The 23,563-nt window shown below is 38.4% G+C and overlaps 18 protein-coding genes across 18 annotated transcripts; all 18 read left to right on the top strand.

Annotated features, from left to right (window-relative positions):
* Window positions 1-1,702: 1,702 nt before the first annotated feature.
* LOC127094285 (uncharacterized) lies at window positions 1,703-2,125 on the top strand. Its single transcript, XM_051033141.1, has one exon. It carries the CDS (start codon window positions 1,703-1,705, stop codon window positions 2,123-2,125), a length of 423 nt encoding a protein of 140 aa, XP_050889098.1.
* Window positions 2,126-3,551: 1,426 nt separating this feature from the next.
* On the top strand, window positions 3,552-3,974 carry LOC127094284 (uncharacterized). The gene has a single exon (XM_051033139.1). It carries the CDS (start codon window positions 3,552-3,554, stop codon window positions 3,972-3,974), a length of 423 nt encoding a protein of 140 aa, XP_050889096.1.
* Window positions 3,975-6,326: 2,352 nt separating this feature from the next.
* On the top strand, window positions 6,327-6,749 carry LOC127094283 (uncharacterized). The gene has a single exon (XM_051033138.1). It carries the CDS (start codon window positions 6,327-6,329, stop codon window positions 6,747-6,749), a length of 423 nt encoding a protein of 140 aa, XP_050889095.1.
* Window positions 6,750-7,251: 502 nt separating this feature from the next.
* On the top strand, window positions 7,252-7,674 carry LOC127094282 (uncharacterized). Its single transcript, XM_051033137.1, has 2 exons — window positions 7,252-7,480; window positions 7,547-7,674. The coding sequence occupies exons 1-2, from the start codon at window positions 7,252-7,254 to the stop codon at window positions 7,672-7,674; spliced, it is 357 nt and encodes a 118-aa protein (XP_050889094.1).
* A 502-nt stretch (window positions 7,675-8,176) lies between these two features.
* On the top strand, window positions 8,177-8,599 carry LOC127094280 (uncharacterized). Its single transcript, XM_051033136.1, has one exon. The coding sequence runs from the start codon at window positions 8,177-8,179 to the stop codon at window positions 8,597-8,599; it is 423 nt and encodes a 140-aa protein (XP_050889093.1).
* Window positions 8,600-10,024: 1,425 nt separating this feature from the next.
* On the top strand, window positions 10,025-10,447 carry LOC127094279 (uncharacterized). Its single transcript, XM_051033135.1, has one exon. It carries the CDS (start codon window positions 10,025-10,027, stop codon window positions 10,445-10,447), a length of 423 nt encoding a protein of 140 aa, XP_050889092.1.
* Window positions 10,448-10,949: 502 nt separating this feature from the next.
* Window positions 10,950-11,372, top strand: LOC127094278 (uncharacterized). Its single transcript, XM_051033134.1, has one exon. The coding sequence runs from the start codon at window positions 10,950-10,952 to the stop codon at window positions 11,370-11,372; it is 423 nt and encodes a 140-aa protein (XP_050889091.1).
* A 502-nt stretch (window positions 11,373-11,874) lies between these two features.
* On the top strand, window positions 11,875-12,297 carry LOC127094277 (uncharacterized). The gene has a single exon (XM_051033133.1). It carries the CDS (start codon window positions 11,875-11,877, stop codon window positions 12,295-12,297), a length of 423 nt encoding a protein of 140 aa, XP_050889090.1.
* Window positions 12,298-12,799: 502 nt separating this feature from the next.
* On the top strand, window positions 12,800-13,222 carry LOC127094276 (uncharacterized). Its single transcript, XM_051033132.1, has one exon. It carries the CDS (start codon window positions 12,800-12,802, stop codon window positions 13,220-13,222), a length of 423 nt encoding a protein of 140 aa, XP_050889089.1.
* A 502-nt stretch (window positions 13,223-13,724) lies between these two features.
* LOC127094275 (uncharacterized) lies at window positions 13,725-14,087 on the top strand. Its single transcript, XM_051033131.1, has one exon. The coding sequence runs from the start codon at window positions 13,725-13,727 to the stop codon at window positions 14,085-14,087; it is 363 nt and encodes a 120-aa protein (XP_050889088.1).
* Window positions 14,088-14,649: 562 nt separating this feature from the next.
* Window positions 14,650-15,072, top strand: LOC127094274 (uncharacterized). The gene has a single exon (XM_051033130.1). It carries the CDS (start codon window positions 14,650-14,652, stop codon window positions 15,070-15,072), a length of 423 nt encoding a protein of 140 aa, XP_050889087.1.
* Window positions 15,073-15,574: 502 nt separating this feature from the next.
* LOC127094273 (uncharacterized) lies at window positions 15,575-15,997 on the top strand. The gene has a single exon (XM_051033129.1). The coding sequence runs from the start codon at window positions 15,575-15,577 to the stop codon at window positions 15,995-15,997; it is 423 nt and encodes a 140-aa protein (XP_050889086.1).
* Window positions 15,998-16,499: 502 nt separating this feature from the next.
* LOC127094272 (uncharacterized) lies at window positions 16,500-16,922 on the top strand. Its single transcript, XM_051033128.1, has one exon. The coding sequence runs from the start codon at window positions 16,500-16,502 to the stop codon at window positions 16,920-16,922; it is 423 nt and encodes a 140-aa protein (XP_050889085.1).
* A 502-nt stretch (window positions 16,923-17,424) lies between these two features.
* LOC127094271 (uncharacterized) lies at window positions 17,425-17,847 on the top strand. The gene has a single exon (XM_051033127.1). The coding sequence runs from the start codon at window positions 17,425-17,427 to the stop codon at window positions 17,845-17,847; it is 423 nt and encodes a 140-aa protein (XP_050889084.1).
* Window positions 17,848-18,349: 502 nt separating this feature from the next.
* LOC127094269 (uncharacterized) lies at window positions 18,350-18,712 on the top strand. Its single transcript, XM_051033126.1, has one exon. The coding sequence runs from the start codon at window positions 18,350-18,352 to the stop codon at window positions 18,710-18,712; it is 363 nt and encodes a 120-aa protein (XP_050889083.1).
* A 1,485-nt stretch (window positions 18,713-20,197) lies between these two features.
* On the top strand, window positions 20,198-20,620 carry LOC127094268 (uncharacterized). The gene has a single exon (XM_051033125.1). It carries the CDS (start codon window positions 20,198-20,200, stop codon window positions 20,618-20,620), a length of 423 nt encoding a protein of 140 aa, XP_050889082.1.
* Window positions 20,621-21,121: 501 nt separating this feature from the next.
* LOC127094267 (uncharacterized) lies at window positions 21,122-21,544 on the top strand. Its single transcript, XM_051033124.1, has one exon. It carries the CDS (start codon window positions 21,122-21,124, stop codon window positions 21,542-21,544), a length of 423 nt encoding a protein of 140 aa, XP_050889081.1.
* Window positions 21,545-22,971: 1,427 nt separating this feature from the next.
* Window positions 22,972-23,394, top strand: LOC127094266 (uncharacterized). Its single transcript, XM_051033123.1, has one exon. It carries the CDS (start codon window positions 22,972-22,974, stop codon window positions 23,392-23,394), a length of 423 nt encoding a protein of 140 aa, XP_050889080.1.
* Window positions 23,395-23,563: the final 169 nt, after the last annotated feature.

Raw genomic sequence — 23,563 nt, 5'->3', positions numbered from 1 at the left:
GATCGAGGAAATGTGAATGTCAATTTAAATTGCGCGGGTACCATATGGCGGGTGAGACATCGAAATTTAATGTGATTTCTGGTATACCTAGTCATGCCTTGCATGACAATCTATTTGGTTATACCATTGTACGTCGCCTTGTTCTAGAGGAGAGGGAACTCTTTTTAGACATGACATTAAAGATGGTGGCACTGAAAAACATACTCGCAACTTTGAAACGCAAAAAATCTCTAAATGTTTCAAATATTAAGAAAATATACAACGCGCATGCTTGAGACAATAAGGCGGTGAGAGGACCAAGATCTGAGAAGCAACAATTGTTAAAGCTTTTGGTAGATAAGGACTATATTTCGAGATACAAAGTATGTAAGTATAAAGTCACTGCTCAAGATATATTTTGGAGTCATCCCAATTTCGTGAAGTTGTTTAACACTTTTCCCTCAATGCTCATAATTGACTCAACATACAAAACTAACAAGTATAGACTTCCACTGTTGGAAATTTTTTGTATTACTTCTACGAAGATGACTTATTCAGTCGGCTTTTCATTTTTGGAATCCAAAAAAAGAGGAAAATGTTACATGGGCTTTGGAAATGTGCAAGAGTATGTTGAAGGACCAAGAAAACATGCCACTGGTCATAATCATTGATCGCGACACCACATTGATGAGTTCGGTTGCAAAGGTGTTTCCTACATTGTTTGCATTATTTTGTAAGTATCACATAACCAAAAATGTCAGAAGTTGAGTAAAACCCACAGTTGGAAGCAAACAAATCATGCGTGGAGACAGAAAATTGGGGTTCGGCATTGTAATCGGAAGGTCCGACAATGGTTTGGATAGAAGACAAGCATTTGTAGCAATGATATGCGAAAGAAGTGGCATGTGACAACCAAGGCTTAGGAACTTGAAACGAGATGACACGAGATCGAGGAAATGTGAATGTCCATTTAAATTGCGCGGATACCATATGGCGGATGAGACATGGAAATTTAATATGATTTCTGGTATACCTAGTCATGCCTTGCATGACAATCTATTTGGTTATACCATTGTATGCCGCCTTGTTCTAGAGGAGAGGGAACTCGTTTTAGACATGACATTAAAGATGGTGGCACTGAAAAACATACTCGCAACTTTGAAACGCAAAAAATCTCTAAATGTTTCAAATATTAAGAAAATATACAACGCGCATGCTTGAGACAATAAGGCGGTGAGAGGACCAAGATCTGAGAAGCAACAATTGTTAAAGCTTTTGGTAGATGAGGACTATGTTTCGAGATACAGAGTATGTAAGTATAAAGTCACTGCTCAAGATATATTTTGGAGTCATCCCAATTTCATGAAGTTGTTTAACACTTTTCCCTCAATGCACATAATTGACTCAACATACAAAACTAACAAGTATAGACTTCCACTGTTGGAAATTTCTTGTATTACTTCTACGAAGATGACTTATTCAGTCGGCTTTTCATTTTTGGAATCTAAAAAAAGAGGACAATGTTACATGGGCTTTGGAAATGTGCAAGAGTATGTTGAAGGACCAAGAAAACATGCCACTGGTCATAATCATTGATCGCGACACCACATTGATGAGCTCGGTTGCAAAGGTGTTTCCTACATTGTTTGCATTACTTTGTAAGTATCACATAACCAAAAATGTCAGAAGTTGAGTAAAACCCACAGTTGGAAGCAAACAAATCATGGGTGGAGATGGAAAATTGGGGTTTGGCATTGTAATCGGAAGGTCCGACAATGGTTTGGATAGAAGACAAGCATTTGTAGCAATGATTTGCGAAAGAAGTGGCATGTACCAACCAAGGCTTAGGAACTTGAAACGAGATGACACGAGATCGAGGAAATGTGAATGTCCATTTAAATTGCGCGGGTACCATATGGCGGATGAGACATGGAAATTTAATATGATTTCTGGTATACCTAGTCATGCCTTGCATGACAATCTATTTGGTTATACCATTGTATGCCGCCTTGTTCTAGAGGAGAGGGAACTCGTTTTAGACATGACATTAAAGATGGTGGCGCTGAAAAACATACTCGCAACTTTGAAACGCAAAAAATCTCTAAATGTTTCAAATATTAAGAAAACATACAACGCGCATGCTTGAGACAATAAGGCGGTGAGAGGACCAAGATCTGAGAAGCAACAATTGTTAAAGCTTTTGGTAGATGAGGACTATATTTCGAGATACAAAGTATGTAAGTATAAAGTCACTGCTCAAGATATATTTTGGAGTCATCCCAATTTCGTGAAGTTGTTTAACACTTTTCCCTCAATGCTCATAATTGACTCAACATACAAAACTAACAAGTATAGACTTCCACTGTTGGAAATTTTTTGTATAACTTCTACGAAGATGACTTATTCAGTCGGCTTTTCATTTTTGGAATCCAAAAAAAGAGGAAAATGTTACATGGGCTTTGGAAATGTGCAAGAGTATGTTGAAGGACCAAGAAAACATGCCACTGGTCATAATCATTGATCGCGACACCACATTGATGAGTTCGGTTGCAAAGGTGTTTCCTACATTGTTTGCATTATTTTGTAAGTATCACATAACCAAAAATGTCAGAAGTTGAGTAAAACCCACAGTTGGAAGCAAACAAATCATGGGTGGAGACAGAAAATTGGGGTTCGGCATTGTAATCGGAAGGTCCGACAATGGTTTGGATAGAAGACAAGCATTTGTAGCAATGATATGCGAAAGAAGTGGCATGTGACAACCAAGGCTTAGGAACTTGAAACGAGATGACACGAGATCGAGGAAATGTGAATGTCCATTTAAATTGCGCGGATACCATATGGCGGATGAGACATGGAAATTTAATATGATTTCTGGTATACCTAGTCATGCCTTGCATGACAATCTATTTGGTTATACCATTGTATGCCGCCTTGTTCTAGAGGAGAGGGAACTCGTTTTAGACATGACATTAAAGATGGTGGCACTGAAAAACATACTCGCAACTTTGAAACGCAAAAAATCTCTAAATGTTTCAAATATTAAGAAAATATACAACGCGCATGCTTGAGACAATAAGGCGGTGAGAGGACCAAGATCTGAGAAGCAACAATTGTTAAAGCTTTTGGTAGATGAGGACTATGTTTCGAGATACAGAGTATGTAAGTATAAAGTCACTGCTCAAGATATATTTTGGAGTCATCCCAATTTCATGAAGTTGTTTAACACTTTTCCCTCAATGCACATAATTGACTCAACATACAAAACTAACAAGTATAGACTTCCACTGTTGGAAATTTCTTGTATTACTTCTACGAAGATGACTTATTCAGTCGGCTTTTCATTTTTGAATCTAAAAAAAGAGGACAATGTTACATGGGCTTTGGAAATGTGCAAGAGTATGTTGAAGGACCAAGAAAACATGCCACTGGTCATAATCATTGATCGCGACACCACATTGATGAGCTCGGTTGCAAAGGTGTTTCCTACATTGTTTGCATTACTTTGTAAGTATCACATAACCAAAAATGTCAGAAGTTGAGTAAAACCCACAGTTGGAAGCAAACAAATCATGGGTGGAGATGGAAAATTGGGGTTTGGCATTGTAATCGGAAGGTCCGACAATGGTTTGGATAGAAGACAAGCATTTGTAGCAATGATTTGCGAAAGAAGTGGCATGTACCAACCAAGGCTTAGGAACTTGAAACGAGATGACACGAGATCGAGGAAATGTGAATGTCCATTTAAATTGCGCGGGTACCATATGGCGGATGAGACATGGAAATTTAATATGATTTCTGGTATACCTAGTCATGCCTTGCATGACAATCTATTTGGTTATACCATTGTATGCCGCCTTGTTCTAGAGGAGAGGGAACTCGTTTTAGACATGACATTAAAGATGGTGGCGCTGAAAAACATACTCGCAACTTTGAAACGCAAAAAATCTCTAAATGTTTCAAATATTAAGAAAACATACAACGCGCATGCTTGAGACAATAAGGCGGTGAGAGGACCAAGATCTGAGAAGCAACAATTGTTAAAGCTTTTGGTAGATGAGGACTATATTTCGAGATACAAAGTATGTAAGTATAAAGTCACTGCTCAAGATATATTTTGGAGTCATCCCAATTTCGTGAAGTTGTTTAACACTTTTCCCTCAATGCTCATAATTGACTCAACATACAAAACTAACAAGTATAGACTTCCACTGTTGGAAATTTTTTGTATAACTTCTACGAAGATGACTTATTCAGTCGGCTTTTCATTTTTTGAATCCAAAAAAAGAGGACAATGTTACATGGGCTTTGGAAATGTGCAAGAGTATGTTGAAGGACCAAGAAAACATGCCACTGGTCATAATCATTGATCGCGACACCACATTGATGAGTTCGGTTGCAAAGGTGTTTCCTACATTGTTTGCATTATTTTGTAAGTATCACATAACCAAAAATGTCAGAAGTTGAGTAAAACCCACAGTTGGAAGCAAACAAATCATGGGTGGAGACGGAAAATTGGGGTTCGGCATTGTAATCGGAAGGTCCGACAATGGTTTGGATAGAAGACAAGCATTTGTAGCAATGATATGCGAAAGAAGTGGCATGTACCAACCAAGGCTTAGGAACTTTAAACGAGATGACACGAGATCGAGGAAATGTGAATGTCCATTTAAATTGCGCGGATACCATATGGGGGATGAGACATGGAAATTTAATATGATTTCTGGTATACCTAGTCATGCCTTGCATGACAATCTATAAGGTTATACCATTGTATGCCGCCTTGTTCTAGAGGAGAGGGAACTCGTTTTAGACATGACATTAAAGATGGTGGCGCTGAAAAACATACTCGCAACTTTGAAACGCAAAAAATCTCTAAATGTTTCAAATATTAAGAAAATATACAACGCGCATGCTTGAGACAACAAGGCGGTGAGAGGACCAAGATCTGAGAAGCAACAATTGTTAAAGCTTTTGGTAGATGAGGACTATGTTTCGAGATACAGAGTATGTAAGTATAAAGTCACTGCTCAAGATATATTTTGGAGTCATCCCAATTTCATGAAGTTGTTTAACACTTTTCCCTCAATGCTCATAATTGACTCAACATACAAAACTAACAAGTATAGACTTCCACTGTTGGAAATTTCTTGTATTACTTCTACGAAGATGACTTATTCAGTCGGCTTTTCATTTTTGGAATCCAAAAAAAGAGGACAATGTTACATGGGCTTTGGAAATGTGCAAGAGTATGTTGAAGGACCAAGAAAACATGCCACTGGTCATAATCATTGATCGCGACACCACATTGATGAGTTCGGTTGCAAAGGTGTTTCCTACATTGTTTGCATTATTTTGTAAGTATCACATAACCAAAAATGTCAGAAGTTGAGTAAAACCCACAGTTGGAAGCAAACAAATCATGCGGGGAGACAGAAAATTGGGGTTCGGCATTGTAATCGGAAGGTCCGACAATGGTTTGGATAGAAGACAAGCATTTGTAGCAATGATATGCGAAAGAAGTGGCATGTAACAACCAAGGCTTAGGAACTTGAAACGAGATGACACGAGATCGAGGAAATGTGAATGTCCATTTAAATTGCGCGGATACCATATGGCGGATGAGACATGGAAATTTAATATGATTTCTGGTATACCTAGTCATGCCTTGCATGACAATCTATTTGGTTATACCATTGTATGCCGCCTTGTTCTAGAGGAGAGGGAACTCGTTTTAGACATGACATTAAAGATGGTGGCACTGAAAAACATACTCGCAACTTTAAAACGCAAAAAATCTCTAAATGTTTCAAATATTAAGAAAATATACAACGCGCATGCTTGAGACAATAAGGCGGTGAGAGGACCAAGATCTGAGAAGCAACAATTGTTAAAGCTTTTGGTAGATGAGGACTATGTTTCGAGATACAGAGTATGTAAGTATAAAGTCACTGCTCAAGATATATTTTGGAGTCATCCCAATTTCATGAAGTTGTTTAACACTTTTCCCTCAATGCTCATAATTGACTCAACATACAAAACTAACAAGTATAGACTTCCACTGTTGGAAATTTCTTGTATTACTTCTACGAAGATGACTTATTCAGTCGGCTTTTCATTTTTGGAATCTAAAAAAAGAGGACAATGTTACATGGGCTTTGGAAATGTGCAAGAGTATGTTGAAGGACCAAGAAAACATGCCACTGGTCATAATCATTGATCGCGACACCACATTGATGAGCTCGGTTGCAAAGGTGTTTCCTACATTGTTTGCATTACTTTGTAAGTATCACATAACCAAAAATGTCAGAAGTTGAGTAAAACCCACAGTTGGAAGCAAACAAATCATGGGTGGAGATGGAAAATTGGGGTTTGGCATTGTAATCGGAAGGTCCGACAATGGTTTGGATAGAAGACAAGCATTTGTAGCAATGATTTGCGAAAGAAGTGGCATGTACCAACCAAGGCTTAGGAACTTGAAACGAGATGACACGAGATCGAGGAAATGTGAATGTCCATTTAAATTGCGCGGGTACCATATGGCGGATGAGACATGGAAATTTAATATGATTTCTGGTATACCTAGTCATGCCTTGCATGACAATCTATTTGGTTATACCATTGTATGCCGCCTTGTTCTAGAGGAGAGGGAACTCGTTTTAGACATGACATTAAAGATGGTGGCGCTGAAAAACATACTCGCAACTTTGAAACGCAAAAAATCTCTAAATGTTTCAAATATTAAGAAAACATACAACGCGCATGCTTGAGACAATAAGGCGGTGAGAGGACCAAGATCTGAGAAGCAACAATTGTTAAAGCTTTTGGTAGATGAGGACTATATTTCGAGATACAAAGTATGTAAGTATAAAGTCACTGCTCAAGATATATTTTGGAGTCATCCCAATTTCGTGAAGTTGTTTAACACTTTTCCCTCAATGCTCATAATTGACTCAACATACAAAACTAACAAGTATAGACTTCCACTGTTGGAAATTTTTTGTATTACTTCTACGAAGATGACTTATTCAGTCGGCTTTTCATTTTTTGAATCCAAAAAAAGAGGACAATGTTACATGGGCTTTGGAAATGTGCAAGAGTATGTTGAAGGACCAAGAAAACATGCCACTGGTCATAATCATTGATCGCGACACCACATTGATGAGTTCGGTTGCAAAGGTGTTTCCTACATTGTTTGCATTATTTTGTAAGTATCACATAACCAAAAATGTCAGAAGTTGAGTAAAACCCACAGTTGGAAGCAAACAAATCATGGGTGGAGACGGAAAATTGGGGTTCGGCATTGTAATCGGAAGGTCCGACAATGGTTTGGATAGAAGACAAGCATTTGTAGCAATGATATGCGAAAGAAGTGGCATGTACCAACCAAGGCTTAGGAACTTTAAACGAGATGACACGAGATCGAGGAAATGTGAATGTCCATTTAAATTGCGCGGATACCATATGGGGGATGAGACATGGAAATTTAATATGATTTCTGGTATACCTAGTCATGCCTTGCATGACAATCTATAAGGTTATACCATTGTATGTCGCCTTGTTCTAGAGGAGAGGGAACTCGTTTTAGACATGACATTAAAGATGGTGTCGCTGAAAAACATACTCGCAACTTTGAAACGCAAAAAATCTCTAAATGTTTCAAATATTAAGAAAATATACAACGCGCATGCTTGAGACAACAAGGCGGTGAGAGGACCAAGATCTGAGAAGCAACAATTGTTAAAGCTTTTGGTAGATGAGGACTATGTTTCGAGGTACAGAGTATGTAAGTATAAAGTCACTGCTCAAGATATATTTTGGAGTCATCCCAATTTCATGAAGTTGTTTAACACTTTTCCCTCAATGCTCATAATTGACTCAACATACAAAACTAACAAGTATAGACTTCCACTGTTGGAAATTTCTTGTATTACTTCTACGAAGATGACTTATTCAGTCGGCTTTTCATTTTTGGAATCCAAAAAAAGAGGACAATGTTACATGGGCTTTGGAAATGTGCAAGAGTATGTTGAAGGACCAAGAAAACATGCCACTGGTCATAATCATTGATCGCGACACCACATTGATGAGCTCGGTTGCAAAGGTGTTTCCTACATTGTTTGCATTACTTTGTAAGTATCACATAACCAAAAATGTCAGAAGTTGAGTAAAACCCACAGTTGGAAGCAAACAAATCATGGGTGGAGATGGAAAATTGGGGTTTGGCATTGTAATCGGAAGGTCCGACAATGGTTTGGATAGAAGACAAGCATTTGTAGCAATGATTTGCGAAAGAAGTGGCATGTACCAACCAAGGCTTAGGAACTTGAAACGAGATGACACGAGATCGAGGAAATGTGAATGTCCATTTAAATTGCGCGGGTACCATATGGCGGATGAGACATGGAAATTTAATATGATTTCTGGTATACCTAGTCATGCCTTGCATGACAATCTATTTGGTTATACCATTGTATGCCGCCTTGTTCTAGAGGAGAGGGAACTCGTTTTAGACATGACATTAAAGATGGTGGCGCTGAAAAACATACTCGCAACTTTGAAACGCAAAAAATCTCTAAATGTTTCAAATATTAAGAAAATATACAACGCGCATGCTTGAGACAATAAGGCGGTGAGAGGACCAAGATCTGAGAAGCAACAATTGTTAAAGCTTTTGGTAGATGAGGACTATATTTCGAGATACAAAGTATGTAAGTATAAAGTCACTGCTCAAGATATATTTTGGAGTCATCCCAATTTCGTGAAGTTGTTTAACACTTTTCCCTCAATGCTCATAATTGACTCAACATACAAAACTAACAAGTATAGACTTCCACTGTTGGAAATTTTTTGTATTACTTCTACGAAGATGACTTATTCAGTCGGCTTTTCATTTTTGGAATCCAAAAAAAGAGGAAAATGTTACATGGGCTTTGGAAATGTGCAAGAGTATGTTGAAGGACCAAGAAAACATGCCACTGGTCATAATCATTGATCGCGACACCACATTGATGAGTTCGGTTGCAAAGGTGTTTCCTACATTGTTTGCATTATTTTGTAAGTATCACATAACCAAAAATGTCAGAAGTTGAGTAAAATCCACAGTTGGAAGCAAACAAATCATGGGTGGAGACGGAAAATTGGGGTTCGGCATTGTAATCGGAAGGTCCGACAATGGTTTGGATAGAAGACAAGCATTTGTAGCAATGATATGCGAAAGAAGTGGCATGTACCAACCAAGGCTTAGGAACTTGAAACGAGATGACACGAGATCGAGGAAATGTGAATGTCCATTTAAATTGCGCGGATACCATATGGGGATGAGACATGGAAACGTAATATGATTTCTGGTATACCTAGTCATGCCTTGCATGACAATCTATTTGGTTATACCATTGTATGCCGCCTTGTTCTAGAGGAGAGGGAACTCGTTTTAGACATGACATTAAAGATGGTGGCGCTGAAAAACATACTCGCAACTTTGAAACGCAAAAAATCTCTAAATGTTTCAAATATTAAGAAAATATACAACGCGCATGCTTGAGACAACAAGGCGGTGAGAGGACCAAGATCTGAGAAGCAACAATTGTTAAAGCTTTTGGTAGATGAGGACTATGTTTCGAGATACAGAGTATGTAAGTATAAAGTCACTGCTCAAGATATATTTTGGAGTCATCCCAATTTCGTGAAGTTGTTTAACACTTTTCCCTCAATGCTCATAATTGACTCAACATACAAAACTAACAAGTATAGACTTCCACTGTTGGAAATTTCTTGTATTACTTCTACGAAGATGACTTATTCAGTCGGCTTTTCATTTTTGGAATCCAAAAAAAGAGGACAATGTTACATGGGCTTTGGAAATGTGCAAGAGTATGTTGAAGGACCAAGAAAACATGCCACTGGTCATAATCATTGATCGCGACACCACATTGATGAGCTCGGTTGCAAAGGTGTTTCCTACATTGTTTGCATTACTTTGTAAGTATCACATAACCAAAATGTCAGAAGTTGAGTAAAACCCACAGTTGGAAGCAAACAAATCATGGGTGGAGATGGAAAATTGGGGTTTGGCATTGTAATCGGAAGGTCCGACAATGGTTTGGATAGAAGACAAGCATTTGTAGCAATGATTTGCGAAAGAAGTGGCATGTACCAACCAAGGCTTAGGAACTTGAAACGAGATGACACGAGATCGAGGAAATGTGAATGTCCATTTAAATTGCGCGGGTACCATATGGCGGATGAGACATGGAAATTTAATATGATTTCTGGTATACCTAGTCATGCCTTGCATGACAATCTATTTGGTTATACCATTGTATGCCGCCTTGTTCTAGAGGAGAGGGAACTCGTTTTAGACATGACATTAAAGATGGTGGCGCTGAAAAACATACTCGCAACTTTGAAACGCAAAAAATCTCTAAATGTTTCAAATATTAAGAAAATATACAACGCGCATGCTTGAGACAACAAGGCGGTGAGAGGACCAAGATCTGAGAAGCAACAATTGTTAAAGCTTTTGGTAGATGAGGACTATGTTTCGAGATACAGAGTATGTAAGTATAAAGTCACTGCTCAAGATATATTTTGGAGTCATCCCAATTTCATGAAGTTGTTTAACACTTTTCCCTCAATGCTCATAATTGACTCAACATACAAAACTAACAAGTATAGACTTCCACTGTTGGAAATTTCTTGTATTACTTCTACGAAGATGACTTATTCAGTCGGCTTTTCATTTTTGGAATCCAAAAAAAGAGGACAATGTTACATGGGCTTTGGAAATGTGCAAGAGTATGTTGAAGGACCAAGAAAACATGCCACTGGTCATAATCATTGATCGCGACACCACATTGATGAGCTCGGTTGCAAAGGTGTTTCCTACATTGTTTGCATTACTTTGTAAGTATCACATAACCACAAATGTCAGAAGTTGAGTAAAACCCACAGTTGGAAGCAAACAAATCATGGGTGGAGATGGAAAATTGGGGTTTGGCATTGTAATCGGAAGGTCCGACAATGGTTTGGATAGAAGACAAGCATTTGTAGCAATGATTTGCGAAAGAAGTGGCATGTACCAACCAAGGCTTAGGAACTTGAAACGAGATGACACGAGATCGAGGAAATGTGAATGTCCATTTAAATTGCGCGGGTACCATATGGCGGATGAGACATGGAAATTTAATATGATTTCTGGTATACCTAGTCATGCCTTGCATGACAATCTATTTGGTTATACCATTGTATGCCGCCTTGTTCTAGAGGAGAGGGAACTCGTTTTAGACATGACATTAAAGATGGTGGCGCTGAAAAACATACTCGCAACTTTGAAACGCAAAAAATCTCTAAATGTTTCAAATATTAAGAAAATATACAACGCGCATGCTTGAGACAACAAGGCGGTGAGAGGACCAAGATCTGAGAAGCAACAATTGTTAAAGCTTTTGGTAGATGAGGACTATGTTTCGAGATACAGAGTATGTAAGTATAAAGTCACTGCTCAAGATATATTTTGGAGTCATCCCAATTTCATGAAGTTGTTTAACACTTTTCCCTCAATGCTCATAATTGACTCAACATACAAAACTAACAAGTATAGACTTCCACTGTTGGAAATTTCTTGTATTACTTCTACGAAGATGACTTATTCAGTCGGCTTTTCATTTTTGGAATCCAAAAAAAGAGGACAATGTTACATGGGCTTTGGAAATGTGCAAGAGTATGTTGAAGGACCAAGAAAACATGCCACTGGTCATAATCATTGATCGCGACACCACATTGATGAGCTCGGTTGCAAAGGTGTTTCCTACATTGTTTGCATTACTTTGTAAGTATCACATAACCAAAAATGTCAGAAGTTGAGTAAAACCCACAGTTGGAAGCAAACAAATCATGGGTGGAGATGGAAAATTGGGGTTTGGCATTGTAATCGGAAGGTCCGACAATGGTTTGGATAGAAGACAAGCATTTGTAGCAATGATTTGCGAAAGAAGTGGCATGTACCAACCAAGGCTTAGGAACTTGAAACGAGATGACACGAGATCGAGGAAATGTGAATGTCCATTTAAATTGCGCGGGTACCATATGGCGGATGAGACATGGAAATTTAATATGATTTCTGGTATACCTAGTCATGCCTTGCATGACAATCTATTTGGTTATACCATTGTATGCCGCCTTGTTCTAGAGGAGAGGGAACTCGTTTTAGACATGACATTAAAGATGGTGGCGCTGAAAAACATACTCGCAACTTTGAAACGCAAAAAATCTCTAAATGTTTCAAATATTAAGAAAATATACAACGCGCATGCTTGAGACAACAAGGCGGTGAGAGGACCAAGATCTGAGAAGCAACAATTGTTAAAGCTTTTGGTAGATGAGGACTATGTTTCGAGATACAGAGTATGTAAGTATAAAGTCACTGCTCAAGATATATTTTGGAGTCATCCCAATTTCATGAAGTTGTTTAACACTTTTCCCTCAATGCTCATAATTGACTCAACATACAAAACTAACAAGTATAGACTTCCACTGTTGGAAATTTCTTGTATTACTTCTACGAAGATGACTTATTCAGTCGGCTTTTCATTTTTGGAATCCAAAAAAAGAGGACAATGTTACATGGGCTTTGGAAATGTGCAAGAGTATGTTGAAGGACCAAGAAAACATGCCACTGGTCATAATCATTGATCGCGACACCACATTGATGAGCTCGGTTGCAAAGGTGTTTCCTACATTGTTTGCATTACTTTGTAAGTATCACATAACCAAAAATGTCAGAAGTTGAGTAAAACCCACAGTTGGAAGCAAACAAATCATGGGTGGAGATGGAAAATTGGGGTTTGGCATTGTAATCGGAAGGTCCGACAATGGTTTGGATAGAAGACAAGCATTTGTAGCAATGATTTGCGAAAGAAGTGGCATGTACCAACCAAGGCTTAGGAACTTGAAACGAGATGACACGAGATCGAGGAAATGTGAATGTCCATTTAAATTGCGCGGGTACCATATGGCGGATGAGACATGGAAATTTAATATGATTTCTGGTATACCTAGTCATGCCTTGCATGACAATCTATTTGGTTATACCATTGTATGCCGCCTTGTTCTAGAGGAGAGGGAACTCGTTTTAGACATGACATTAAAGATGGTGGCGCTGAAAAACATACTCGCAACTTTGCAACGCAAAAAATCTCTAAATGTTTCAAATATTAAGAAAATATACAACGCGCATGCTTGAGACAACAAGGCGGTGAGAGGACCAAGATCTGAGAAGCAACAATTGTTAAAGCTTTTGGTAGATGAGGACTATGTTTCGAGATACAGAGTATGTAAGTATAAAGTCACTGCTCAAGATATATTTTGGAGTCATCCCAATTTCATGAAGTTGTTTAACACTTTTCCCTCAATGCTCATAATTGACTCAACATACAAAACTAACAAGTATAGACTTCCACTGTTGGAAATTTCTTGTATTACTTCTACGAAGATGACTTATTCAGTCGGCTTTTCATTTTTGGAATCCAAAAAAAGAGGACAATGTTACATGGGCTTTGGAAATGTGCAAGAGTATGTTGAAGGACCAAGAAAACATGCCACTGGTCATAATCATTGATCGCGACACCACATTGATGAGCTCGGTTGCAAAGGTGTTTCCTACATTGTTTGCATTACTTTGTAAGTATCACATAACCAAAAATGTCAGAAGTTGAGTAAAACCCACAGTTGGAAGCAAACAAATCATGGGTGGAGATGGAAAATTGGGGTTTGGCATTGTAATCGGAAGGTCCGACAATGGTTTGGATAGAAGACAAGCATTTGTAGCAATGATTTGCGAAAGAAGTGGCATGTACCAACCAAGGCTTAGGAACTCGAAACGAGATGACACGAGATCGAGGAAATGTGAATGTCCATTTAAATTGCGCGGGTACCATATGGCGGATGAGACATGGAAATTTAATATGATTTCTGGTATACCTAGTCATGCCTTGCATGACAATCTATTTGGTTATACCATTGTATGCCGCCTTGTTCTAGAGGAGAGGGAACTCGTTTTAGACATGACATTAAAGATGGTGGCGCTGAAAAACATACTCGCAATTTGAAACGCAAAAAATCTCTAAATGTTTCAAATATTAAGAAAATATACAACGCGCATGCTTGAGACAATAAGGCGGTGAGAGGACCAAGATCTGAGAAGCAACAATTGTTAAAGCTTTTGGTAGATGAGGACTATATTTCGAGATAGAAAGTATGTAAGTATAAAGTCACTGCTCAAGATATATTTTGGAGTCATCCCAATTTCGTGAAGTTGTTTAACACTTTTCCCTCAATGCTCATAATTGACTCAACATACAAAACTAACAAGTATAGACTTCCACTGTTGGAAATTTTTTGTATTACTTCTACGAAGATGACTTATTCAGTCGGCTTTTCATTTTTGGAATCCAAAAAAAGAGGAAAATGTTACATGGGCTTTGGAAATGTGCAAGAGTATGTTGAAGGACCAAGAAAACATGCCACTGGTCATAATCATTGATCGCGACACCACATTGATGAGTTCGGTTGCAAAGGTGTTTCCTACATTGTTTGCATTATTTTGTAAGTATCACATAACCAAAAATGTCAGAAGTTGAGTAAAATCCCACAGTTGGAAGCAAACAAATCATGGGTGGAGACGGAAAATTGGGGTTCGGCATTGTAATCGGAAGGTCCGACAATGGTTTGGATAGAAGACAAGCATTTGTAGCAATGATATGCGAAAGAAGTGGCATGTACCAACCAAGGCTTAGGAACTTGAAACGAGATGACACGAGATCGAGGAAATGTGAATGTCCATTTAAATTGCGCGGATACCATATGGGGGATGAGACATGGAAACGTAATATGATTTCTGGTATACCTAGTCATGCCTTGCATGACAATCTATTTGGTTATACCATTGTATGCCGCCTTGTTCTAGAGGAGAGGGAACTCGTTTTAGACATGACATTAAAGATGGTGGCGCTGAAAAACATACTCGCAACTTTGAAACGCAAAAAATCTCTAAATGTTTCAAATATTAAGAAAATATACAACGCGCATGCTTGAGACAACAAGGCGGTGAGAGGACCAAGATCTGAGAAGCAACAATTGTTAAAGCTTTTGGTAGATGAGGACTATGTTTCGAGATACAGAGTATGTAAGTATAAAGTCACTGCTCAAGATATATTTTGGAGTCATCCCAATTTCATGAAGTTGTTTAACACTTTTCCCTCAATGCTCATAATTGACTCAACATACAAAACTAACAAGTATAGACTTCCACTGTTGGAAATTTCTTGTATTACTTCTACGAAGATGACTTATTCAGTCGGCTTTTCATTTTTGGAATCCAAAAAAAGAGGACAATGTTACATGGGCTTTGGAAATGTGCAAGAGTATGTTGAAGGACCAAGAAAACATGCCACTGGTCATAATCATTGATCGCGACACCACATTGATGAGCTCGGTTGCAAAGGTGTTTCCTACATTATTTGCATTACTTTGTAAGTATCACATAACCAAAAATGTCAGAAGTTGAGTAAAACCCACAGTTGGAAGCAAACAAATCATGGGTGGAGATGGAAAATTGGGGTTTGGCATTGTAATCGGAAGGTCCGACAATGGTTTGGATAGAAGACAAGCATTTGTAGCAATGATTTGCGAAAGAAGTGGCATGTACCAACCAAGGCTTAGGAACTCGAAACGAGATGACACGAGATCGAGGAAATGTGAATGTCCATTTAAATTGCGCGGGTACCATATGGCGGATGAGACATGGAAATTTAATATGATTTCTGGTATACCTAGTCATGCCTTGCATGACAATCTATTTGGTTATACCATTGTATGCCGCCTTGTTCTAGAGGAGAGGGAACTCGTTTTAGACATGACATTAAAGATGGTGGCGCTGAAAAACATACTCGCAACTTTGAAACGCAAAAAATCTCTAAATGTTTCAAATATTAAGAAAATATACAACGCGCATGCTTGAGACAATAAGGCGGTGAGAGGACCAAGATCTGAGAAGCAACAATTGTTAAAGCTTTTGGTAGATGAGGACTATATTTCGAGATACAAAGTATGTAAGTATAAAGTCACTGCTCAAGATATATTTTGGAGTCATCCCAATTTCGTGAAGTTGTTTAACACTTTTCCCTCAATGCTCATAATTGACTCAACATACAAAACTAACAAGTATAGACTTCCACTGTTGGAAATTTTTTGTATTACTTCTACGAAGATGACTTATTCAGTCGGCTTTTCATTTTTGGAATCCAAAAAAAGAGGAAAATGTTACATGGGCTTTGGAAATGTGCAAGAGTATGTTGAAGGACCAAGAAAACATGCCACTGGTCATAATCATTGATCGCGACACCACATTGATGAGTTCGGTTGCAAAGGTGTTTCCTACATTGTTTGCATTATTTTGTAAGTATCACATAACCAAAAATGTCAGAAGTTGAGTAAAATCCACAGTTGGAAGCAAACAAATCATGGGTGGAGACGGAAAATTGGGGTTCGGCATTGTAATCGGAAGGTCCGACAATGGTTTGGATAGAAGACAAGCATTTGTAGCAATGATATGCGAAAGAAGTGGCATGTACCAACCAAGGCTTAGGAACTTGAAACGAGATGACACGAGATCGAGGAAATGTGAATGTCCATTTAAATTGCGCGGATACCATATGGGGGATGAGACATGGAAACGTAATATGATTTCTGGTATACCTAGTCATGCCTTGCATGACAATCTATTTGGTTATACCATTGTATGCCGCCTTGTTCTAGAGGAGAGGGAACTCGTTTTAGACATGACATTAAAGATGGTGGCGCTGAAAAACATACTCGCAACTTTGAAACGCAAAAAATCTCTAAATGTTTCAAATATTAAGAAAATATACAACGCGCATGCTTGAGACAACAAGGCGGTGAGAGGACCAAGATCTGAGAAGCAACAATTGTTAAAGCTTTTGGTAGATGAGGACTATGTTTCGAGATACAGAGTATGTAAGTATAAAGTCACTGCTCAAGATATATTTTGGAGTCATCCCAATTTCATGAAGTTGTTTAACACTTTTCCCTCAATGCTCATAATTGACTCAACATACAAAACTAACAAGTATAGACTTCCACTGTTGGAAATTTCTTGTATTACTTCTACGAAGATGACTTATTCAGTCGGCTTTTCATTTTTGGAATCCAAAAAAAGAGGACAATGTTACATGGGCTTTGGAAATGTGCAAGAGTATGTTGAAGGACCAAGAAAACATGCCACTGGTCATAATCATTGATCGCGACACCACATTGATGAGCTCGGTTGCAAAGGTGTTTCCTACATTGTTTGCATTACTTTGTAAGTATCACATAACCACAAATGTCAGAAGTTGAGTAAAACCCACAGTTGGAAGCAAACAAATCATGGGTGGAGATGGAAAATTGGGGTTTGGCATTGTAATCGGAAGGTCCGACAATGGTTTGGATAGAAGACAAGCATTTGTAGCAATGATTTGCGAAAGAAGTGGCATGTACCAACCAAGGCTTAGGAACTTGAAACGAGATGACACGAGATCGAGGAAATGTGAATGTCCATTTAAATTGCGCGGGTACCATATGGCGGATGAGACATGGAAATTTAATATGATTTCTGGTATACCTAGTCATGCCTTGCATGACAATCTATTTGGTTATACCATTGTATGCCGCCTTGTTCTAGAGGAGAGGGAACTCGTTTTAGACATGACATTAAAGATGGTGGCGCTGAAAAACATACTCGCAACTTTGAAACGCAAAAAATCTCTAAATGTTTCAAATATTAAGAAAATATACAACGCGCATGCTTGAGACAACAAGGCGGTGAGAGGACCAAGATCTGAGAAGCAACAATTGTTAAAGCTTTTGGTAGATGAGGACTATGTTTCGAGATACAGAGTATGTAAGTATAAAGTCACTGCTCAAGATATATTTTGGAGTCATCCCAATTTCATGAAGTTGTTTAACACTTTTCCCTCAATGCTCATAATTGACTCAACATACAAAACTAACAAGTATAGACTTCCACTGTTGGAAATTTCTTGTATTACTTCTACGAAGATGACTTATTCAGTCGGCTTTTCATTTTTGGAATCCAAAAAAAGAGGACAATGTTACATGGGCTTTGGAAATGTGCAAGAGTATGTTGAAGGACCAAGAAAACATGCCACTGGTCATAATCATTGATCGCGACACCACATTGATGAGCTCGGTTGCAAAGGTGTTTCCTACATTGTTTGCATTACTTTGTAAGTATCACATAACCAAAAATGTCAGAAGTTGAGTAAAACCCACAGTTGGAAGCAAACAAATCATGGGTGGAGATGGAAAATTGGGGTTTGGCATTGTAATCGGAAGGTCCGACAATGGTTTGGATAGAAGACAAGCATTTGTAGCAATGATTTGCGAAAGAAGTGGCATGTACCAACCAAGGCTTAGGAACTCGAAACGAGATGACACGAGATCGAGGAAATGTGAATGTCCATTTAAATTGCGCGGGTACCATATGGCGGATGAGACATGGAAATTTAATATGATTTCTGGTATACCTAGTCATGCCTTGCATGACAATCTATTTGGTTATACCATTGTATGCCGCCTTGTTCTAGAGGAGAGGGAACTCGTTTTAGACATGACATTAAAGATGGTGGCGCTGAAAAACATACTCGCAATTTGAAACGCAAAAAATCTCTAAATGTTTCAAATATTAAGAAAATATACAACGCGCATGCTTGAGACAATAAGGCGGTGAGAGGACCAAGATCTGAGAAGCAACAATTGTTAAAGCTTTTGGTAGATGAGGACTATATTTCGAGATAGAAAGTATGTAAGTATAAAGTCACTGCTCAAGATATATTTTGGAGTCATCCCAATTTCGTGAAGTTGTTTAACACTTTTCCCTCAATGCTCATAATTGACTCAACATACAAAACTAACAAGTATAGACTTCCACTGTTGGAAATTTTTTGTATTACTTCTACGAAGATGACTTATTCAGTCGGCTTTTCATTTTTGGAATCCAAAAAAAGAGGAAAATGTTACATGGGCTTTGGAAATGTGCAAGAGTATGTTGAAGGACCAAGAAAACATGCCACTGGTCATAATCATTGATCGCGACACCACATTGATGAGTTCGGTTGCAAAGGTGTTTCCTACATTGTTTGCATTATTTTCTAAGTATCACATAACCAAAAATGTCAGAAGTTGAGTAAAACCCACAGTTGGAAGCAAACAAATCATGGGTGGAGACGGAAAATTGGGGTTCGGCATTGTAATCGGAAGGTCCGACAATGGTTTGGATAGAAGACAAGCATTTGTAGCAATGATATGCGAAAGAAGTGGCATGTACCAACCAAGGCTTAGGAACTTGAAACGAGATGACACGAGATCGAGGAAATGTGAATGTCCATTTAAATTGCGCGGATACCATATGGGGGATGAGACATGGAAATGTAATATGATTTCTGGTATACCTAGTCATGCCTTGCATGACAATCTATTTGGTTATACCATTGTATGCCGCCTTGTTCTAGAGGAGAGGGAACTCGTTTTAGACATGACATTAAAGATGGTGGCATGAAAAACATACTCGCAACTTTGAAACGCAAAAAATCTCTAAATGTTTCAAATATTAAGAAAATATACAACGCGCATGCTTGAGACAACAAGGCGGTGAGAGGACCAAGATCTGAGAAGCAACAATTGTTAAAGCTTTTGGTAGATGAGGACTATGTTTCGAGATACAGAGTATGTAAGTATAAAGTCACTGCTCAAGATATATTTTGGAGTCATCCCAATTTCATGAAGTTGTTTAACACTTTTCCCTCAATGCTCATAATTGACTCAACATACAAAACTAACAAGTATAGACTTCCACTGTTGGAAATTTCTTGTATTACTTCTACGAAGATGACTTATTCAGTCGGCTTTTCATATTTGGAATCCAAAAAAAGAGGACAATGTTACATGGGCTTTGGAAATGTGCAAGAGTATGTCGAAGGACCAAGAAAACATGCCACTGGTCATAATCATTGATCGCGACACCACATTGATGAGCTCGGTTGCAAAGGTGTTTCCTACATTGTTTGCATTACTTTGTAAGTATCACATAACCACAAATGTCAGAAGTTGAGTAAAACCCACAGTTGGAAGCAAACAAATCATGGGTGGAGATGGAAAATTGGGGTTTGGCATTGTAATCGGAAGGTCCGACAATGGTTTGGATAGAAGACAAGCATTTGTAGCAATGATTTGCGAAAGAAGTGGCATGTACCAACCAAGGCTTAGGAACTTGAAACGAGATGACACGAGATCGAGGAAATGTGAATGTCCATTTAAATTGCGCGGGTACCATATGGCGGATGAGACATGGAAATTTAATATGATTTCTGGTATACCTAGTCATGCCTTGCATGACAATCTATTTGGTTATACCATTGTATGCCGCCTTGTTCTAGAGGAGAGGGAACTCGTTTTCGACATGACATTAAAGATGGTGGCGCTGAAAAACATACTCGCAACTTTGAAACGCAAAAAATCTCTAAATGTTTCAAATATTAAGAAAATATACAACGCGCATGCTTGAGACAACAAGGCGGTGAGAGGACCAAGATCTGAGAAGCAACAATTGTTAAAGCTTTTGGTAGATGAGGACTATGTTTCGAGATACAGAGTATGTAAGTATAAAGTCACTGCTCAAGATATATTTTGGAGTCATCCCAATTTCATTAAGTTGTTTAACACTTTTCCCTCAATGCTCATAATTGACTCAACATACAAAACTAACAAGTATAGACTTCCACTGTTGGAAATTTCTTGTATTACTTCTACGAAGATGACTTATTCAGTCGGCTTTTCATTTTTGGAATCCAAAAAAGAGGACAATGTTACATGGGCTTTGGAAATGTGCAAGAGTATGTTGAAGGACCAAGAAAACATGCCACTGGTCATAATCATTGATCGCGACACCACATTGATGAGCTCGGTTGCAAAGGTGTTTCCTACATTGTTTGCATTATTTTGTAAGTATCACATAACCACAAATGTCAGAAGTTGAGTAAAACCCACAGTTGGAAGCAAACAAATCATGGGTGGAGATGGAAAATTGGGGTTTGGCATTGTAATCGGAAGGTCCGACAATGGTTTGGATAGAAGACAAGCATTTGTAGCAATGATTTGCGAAAGAAGTGGCATGTACCAACCAAGGCTTAGGAACTTGAAACGAGATGACACGAGATCGAGGAAATGTGAATGTCCATTTAAATTGCGCGGGTACCATATGGCGGATGAGACATGGAAATTTAATATGATTTCTGGTATACCTAGTCATGCCTTGCATGACAATCTATTTGGTTATACCATTGTATGCCGCCTTGTTCTAGAGGAGAGGGAACTCGTTTTAGACATGACATTAAAGATGGTGGCGCTGAAAAACATACTCGCAACTTTGAAACGCAAAAAATCTCTAAATGTTTCAAATATTAAGAAAATATACAACGCGCATGCTTGAGACAACAAGGCGGTGAGAGGACCAAGATCTGAGAAGCAACAATTGTTAAAGCTTTTGGTAGATGAGGACTATGTTTCGAGATACAGAGTATGTAAGTATAAAGTCACTGCTCAAGATATATTTTTGAGTCATCCCAATTTCGTGAAGTTGTTTAACACTTTTCCCTCAATGCTCATAATTGACTCAACATACAAAACTAACAAGTATAGACTTCCACTGTTGGAAATTTCTTGTATTACTTCTACGAAGATGACTTATTCAGTCGGCTTTTCATTTTTGGAATCCAAAAAAAGAGGACAATGTTACATGGGCTTTGGAAATGTGCAAGAGTATGTTGAAGGACCAAGAAAACATGCCACTGGTCATAATCATTGATCGCGACACCACATTGATGAGCTCGGTTGCAAAGGTGTTTCCTACATTGTTTGCATTACTCTGTAAGTATCACATAACCAAAAATGTCAGAAGTTGAGTAAAACCCACAGTTGGAAGCAAACAAATCATGGGTGGAGATGGAAAATTGGGGTTCGGCATTGTAATCGGAAGGTCCGACAATGGTTTGGATAGAAGACAAGCATTTGTAGCAATGATTTGCGAAAGAAGTGGCATGTACCAACCAAGGCTTAGGAACTTGAAATGAGATGACACGAGATCGAGGAAATGTGAATGTCCATTTAAATTGCGCGGGTACCATATGGCGGATGAGACATGGAAATTTAATATGATTTCTGGTATACCTAGTCATGCCTTGCATGACAATCTATTTGGTTATACCATTGTATGCCGCCTTGTTCTAGAGGAGAGGGAACTCGTTTTAGACATGACATTAAAGATGGTGGCGCTGAAAAACATACTCGCAACTTTGAAACGCAAAAAATCTCTAAATGTTTCAAATATTAAGAAAATATACAACGCGCATGCTTGAGACAACAAGGCGGTGAGAGGACCAAGATCTGAGAAGCAACAATTGTTAAAGCTTTTGGTAGATGAGGACTATGTTTCGAGATACAGAGTATGTAAGTATAAAGTCACTGCTCAAGATATATTTTGGAGTCATCCCAATTTCATGAAGTTGTTTAACACTTTTCCCTCAATGCTCATAATTGACTCAACATACAAAACTAACAAGTATAGACTTCCACTGTTGGAAATTTCTTGTATTACTTCTACGAAGATGACTTATTCAGTCGGCTTTTCATTTTTGGAATCCAAAAAAAGAGGACAATGTTACATGGGCTTTGGAAATGTGCAAGAGTATGTCGAAGGACCAAGAAAACATGCCACTGGTCATAATCATTGATCGCGACACCACATTGATGAGTTCGGTTGCAAAGGTGTTTCCTACATTGTTTGCATTATTTTGTAAGTATCACATAACCAAAAATGTCAGAAGTTGAGTAAAACCCACAGTTGGAAGCAAACAAATCATGGGTGGAGACGGAAAATTGGGGTTCGGCATTGTAATCGGAAGGTCCGACAATGGTTTGGATAGAAGACAAGCATTTGTAGCAATGATATGCGAAAGAAGTGGCATGTACCAACCAAGGCTTAGGAGCTCGAAACGAGATGACACGAGATCGAGGAAATGTGAATGTCCATTTAAATTGCGCGGATACCATATGGCGTATGAGACATGGAAATTTAATATGATTTCTGGTATACCTAGTCATGCGTTGCATGACAATCTATTTGGTTATACCATTGTATGCCGCCTTGTTCTAGAGGAGAGGGAACTCGTTTTAGACATGACATTAAAGATGGTGGCGCTGAAAAACTTACTCGCAACTTTGAAACGCAAAAAATCTCTAAATGTTTCAAATATTAAGAAAATATACAACGCACATGCTTGAGACAACAAGGCGGTGGGAGGACCAAGATCTGAGAAGCAACAATTGTTAAAGCTTTTGGTAGATGAGGACTATGTTTCGAGATACAAAGTATGTAAGTATAAAGTCACTGCTCAAGACATATTTTGGAGTCATCCCAATTTCATGAAGTTGTTTAACACTTTTCCCTCAA

Source organism: Lathyrus oleraceus, chromosome 6 (assembly GCF_024323335.1).
Source record: "Lathyrus oleraceus cultivar Zhongwan6 chromosome 6, CAAS_Psat_ZW6_1.0, whole genome shotgun sequence".
Taxonomy (NCBI): Eukaryota; Viridiplantae; Streptophyta; class Magnoliopsida; order Fabales; family Fabaceae; genus Lathyrus; species Lathyrus oleraceus.
The sequence above is the reverse complement of the archived record's forward strand: the minus strand, read 5'-3'. Positions and strand labels throughout refer to the sequence as shown.

Coding starts and splice junctions, on each gene's coding strand:
- LOC127094285 (XM_051033141.1), top strand. CDS start 1,703: ATGGGTGGAGATGGAAAATTGGGGTTTGGCATTGTAATCGGAAGGTCC.
- LOC127094284 (XM_051033139.1), top strand. CDS start 3,552: ATGGGTGGAGATGGAAAATTGGGGTTTGGCATTGTAATCGGAAGGTCC.
- LOC127094283 (XM_051033138.1), top strand. CDS start 6,327: ATGGGTGGAGATGGAAAATTGGGGTTTGGCATTGTAATCGGAAGGTCC.
- LOC127094282 (XM_051033137.1), top strand. CDS start 7,252: ATGGGTGGAGACGGAAAATTGGGGTTCGGCATTGTAATCGGAAGGTCC. Junction 7,481..7,546: donor GAAATTTAATATGATTTCTG/GTATACCTAGTC, acceptor GCCTTGTTCTAG/AGGAGAGGGAACTCGTTTTA.
- LOC127094280 (XM_051033136.1), top strand. CDS start 8,177: ATGGGTGGAGATGGAAAATTGGGGTTTGGCATTGTAATCGGAAGGTCC.
- LOC127094279 (XM_051033135.1), top strand. CDS start 10,025: ATGGGTGGAGATGGAAAATTGGGGTTTGGCATTGTAATCGGAAGGTCC.
- LOC127094278 (XM_051033134.1), top strand. CDS start 10,950: ATGGGTGGAGATGGAAAATTGGGGTTTGGCATTGTAATCGGAAGGTCC.
- LOC127094277 (XM_051033133.1), top strand. CDS start 11,875: ATGGGTGGAGATGGAAAATTGGGGTTTGGCATTGTAATCGGAAGGTCC.
- LOC127094276 (XM_051033132.1), top strand. CDS start 12,800: ATGGGTGGAGATGGAAAATTGGGGTTTGGCATTGTAATCGGAAGGTCC.
- LOC127094275 (XM_051033131.1), top strand. CDS start 13,725: ATGGGTGGAGATGGAAAATTGGGGTTTGGCATTGTAATCGGAAGGTCC.
- LOC127094274 (XM_051033130.1), top strand. CDS start 14,650: ATGGGTGGAGACGGAAAATTGGGGTTCGGCATTGTAATCGGAAGGTCC.
- LOC127094273 (XM_051033129.1), top strand. CDS start 15,575: ATGGGTGGAGATGGAAAATTGGGGTTTGGCATTGTAATCGGAAGGTCC.
- LOC127094272 (XM_051033128.1), top strand. CDS start 16,500: ATGGGTGGAGACGGAAAATTGGGGTTCGGCATTGTAATCGGAAGGTCC.
- LOC127094271 (XM_051033127.1), top strand. CDS start 17,425: ATGGGTGGAGATGGAAAATTGGGGTTTGGCATTGTAATCGGAAGGTCC.
- LOC127094269 (XM_051033126.1), top strand. CDS start 18,350: ATGGGTGGAGATGGAAAATTGGGGTTTGGCATTGTAATCGGAAGGTCC.
- LOC127094268 (XM_051033125.1), top strand. CDS start 20,198: ATGGGTGGAGATGGAAAATTGGGGTTTGGCATTGTAATCGGAAGGTCC.
- LOC127094267 (XM_051033124.1), top strand. CDS start 21,122: ATGGGTGGAGATGGAAAATTGGGGTTTGGCATTGTAATCGGAAGGTCC.
- LOC127094266 (XM_051033123.1), top strand. CDS start 22,972: ATGGGTGGAGACGGAAAATTGGGGTTCGGCATTGTAATCGGAAGGTCC.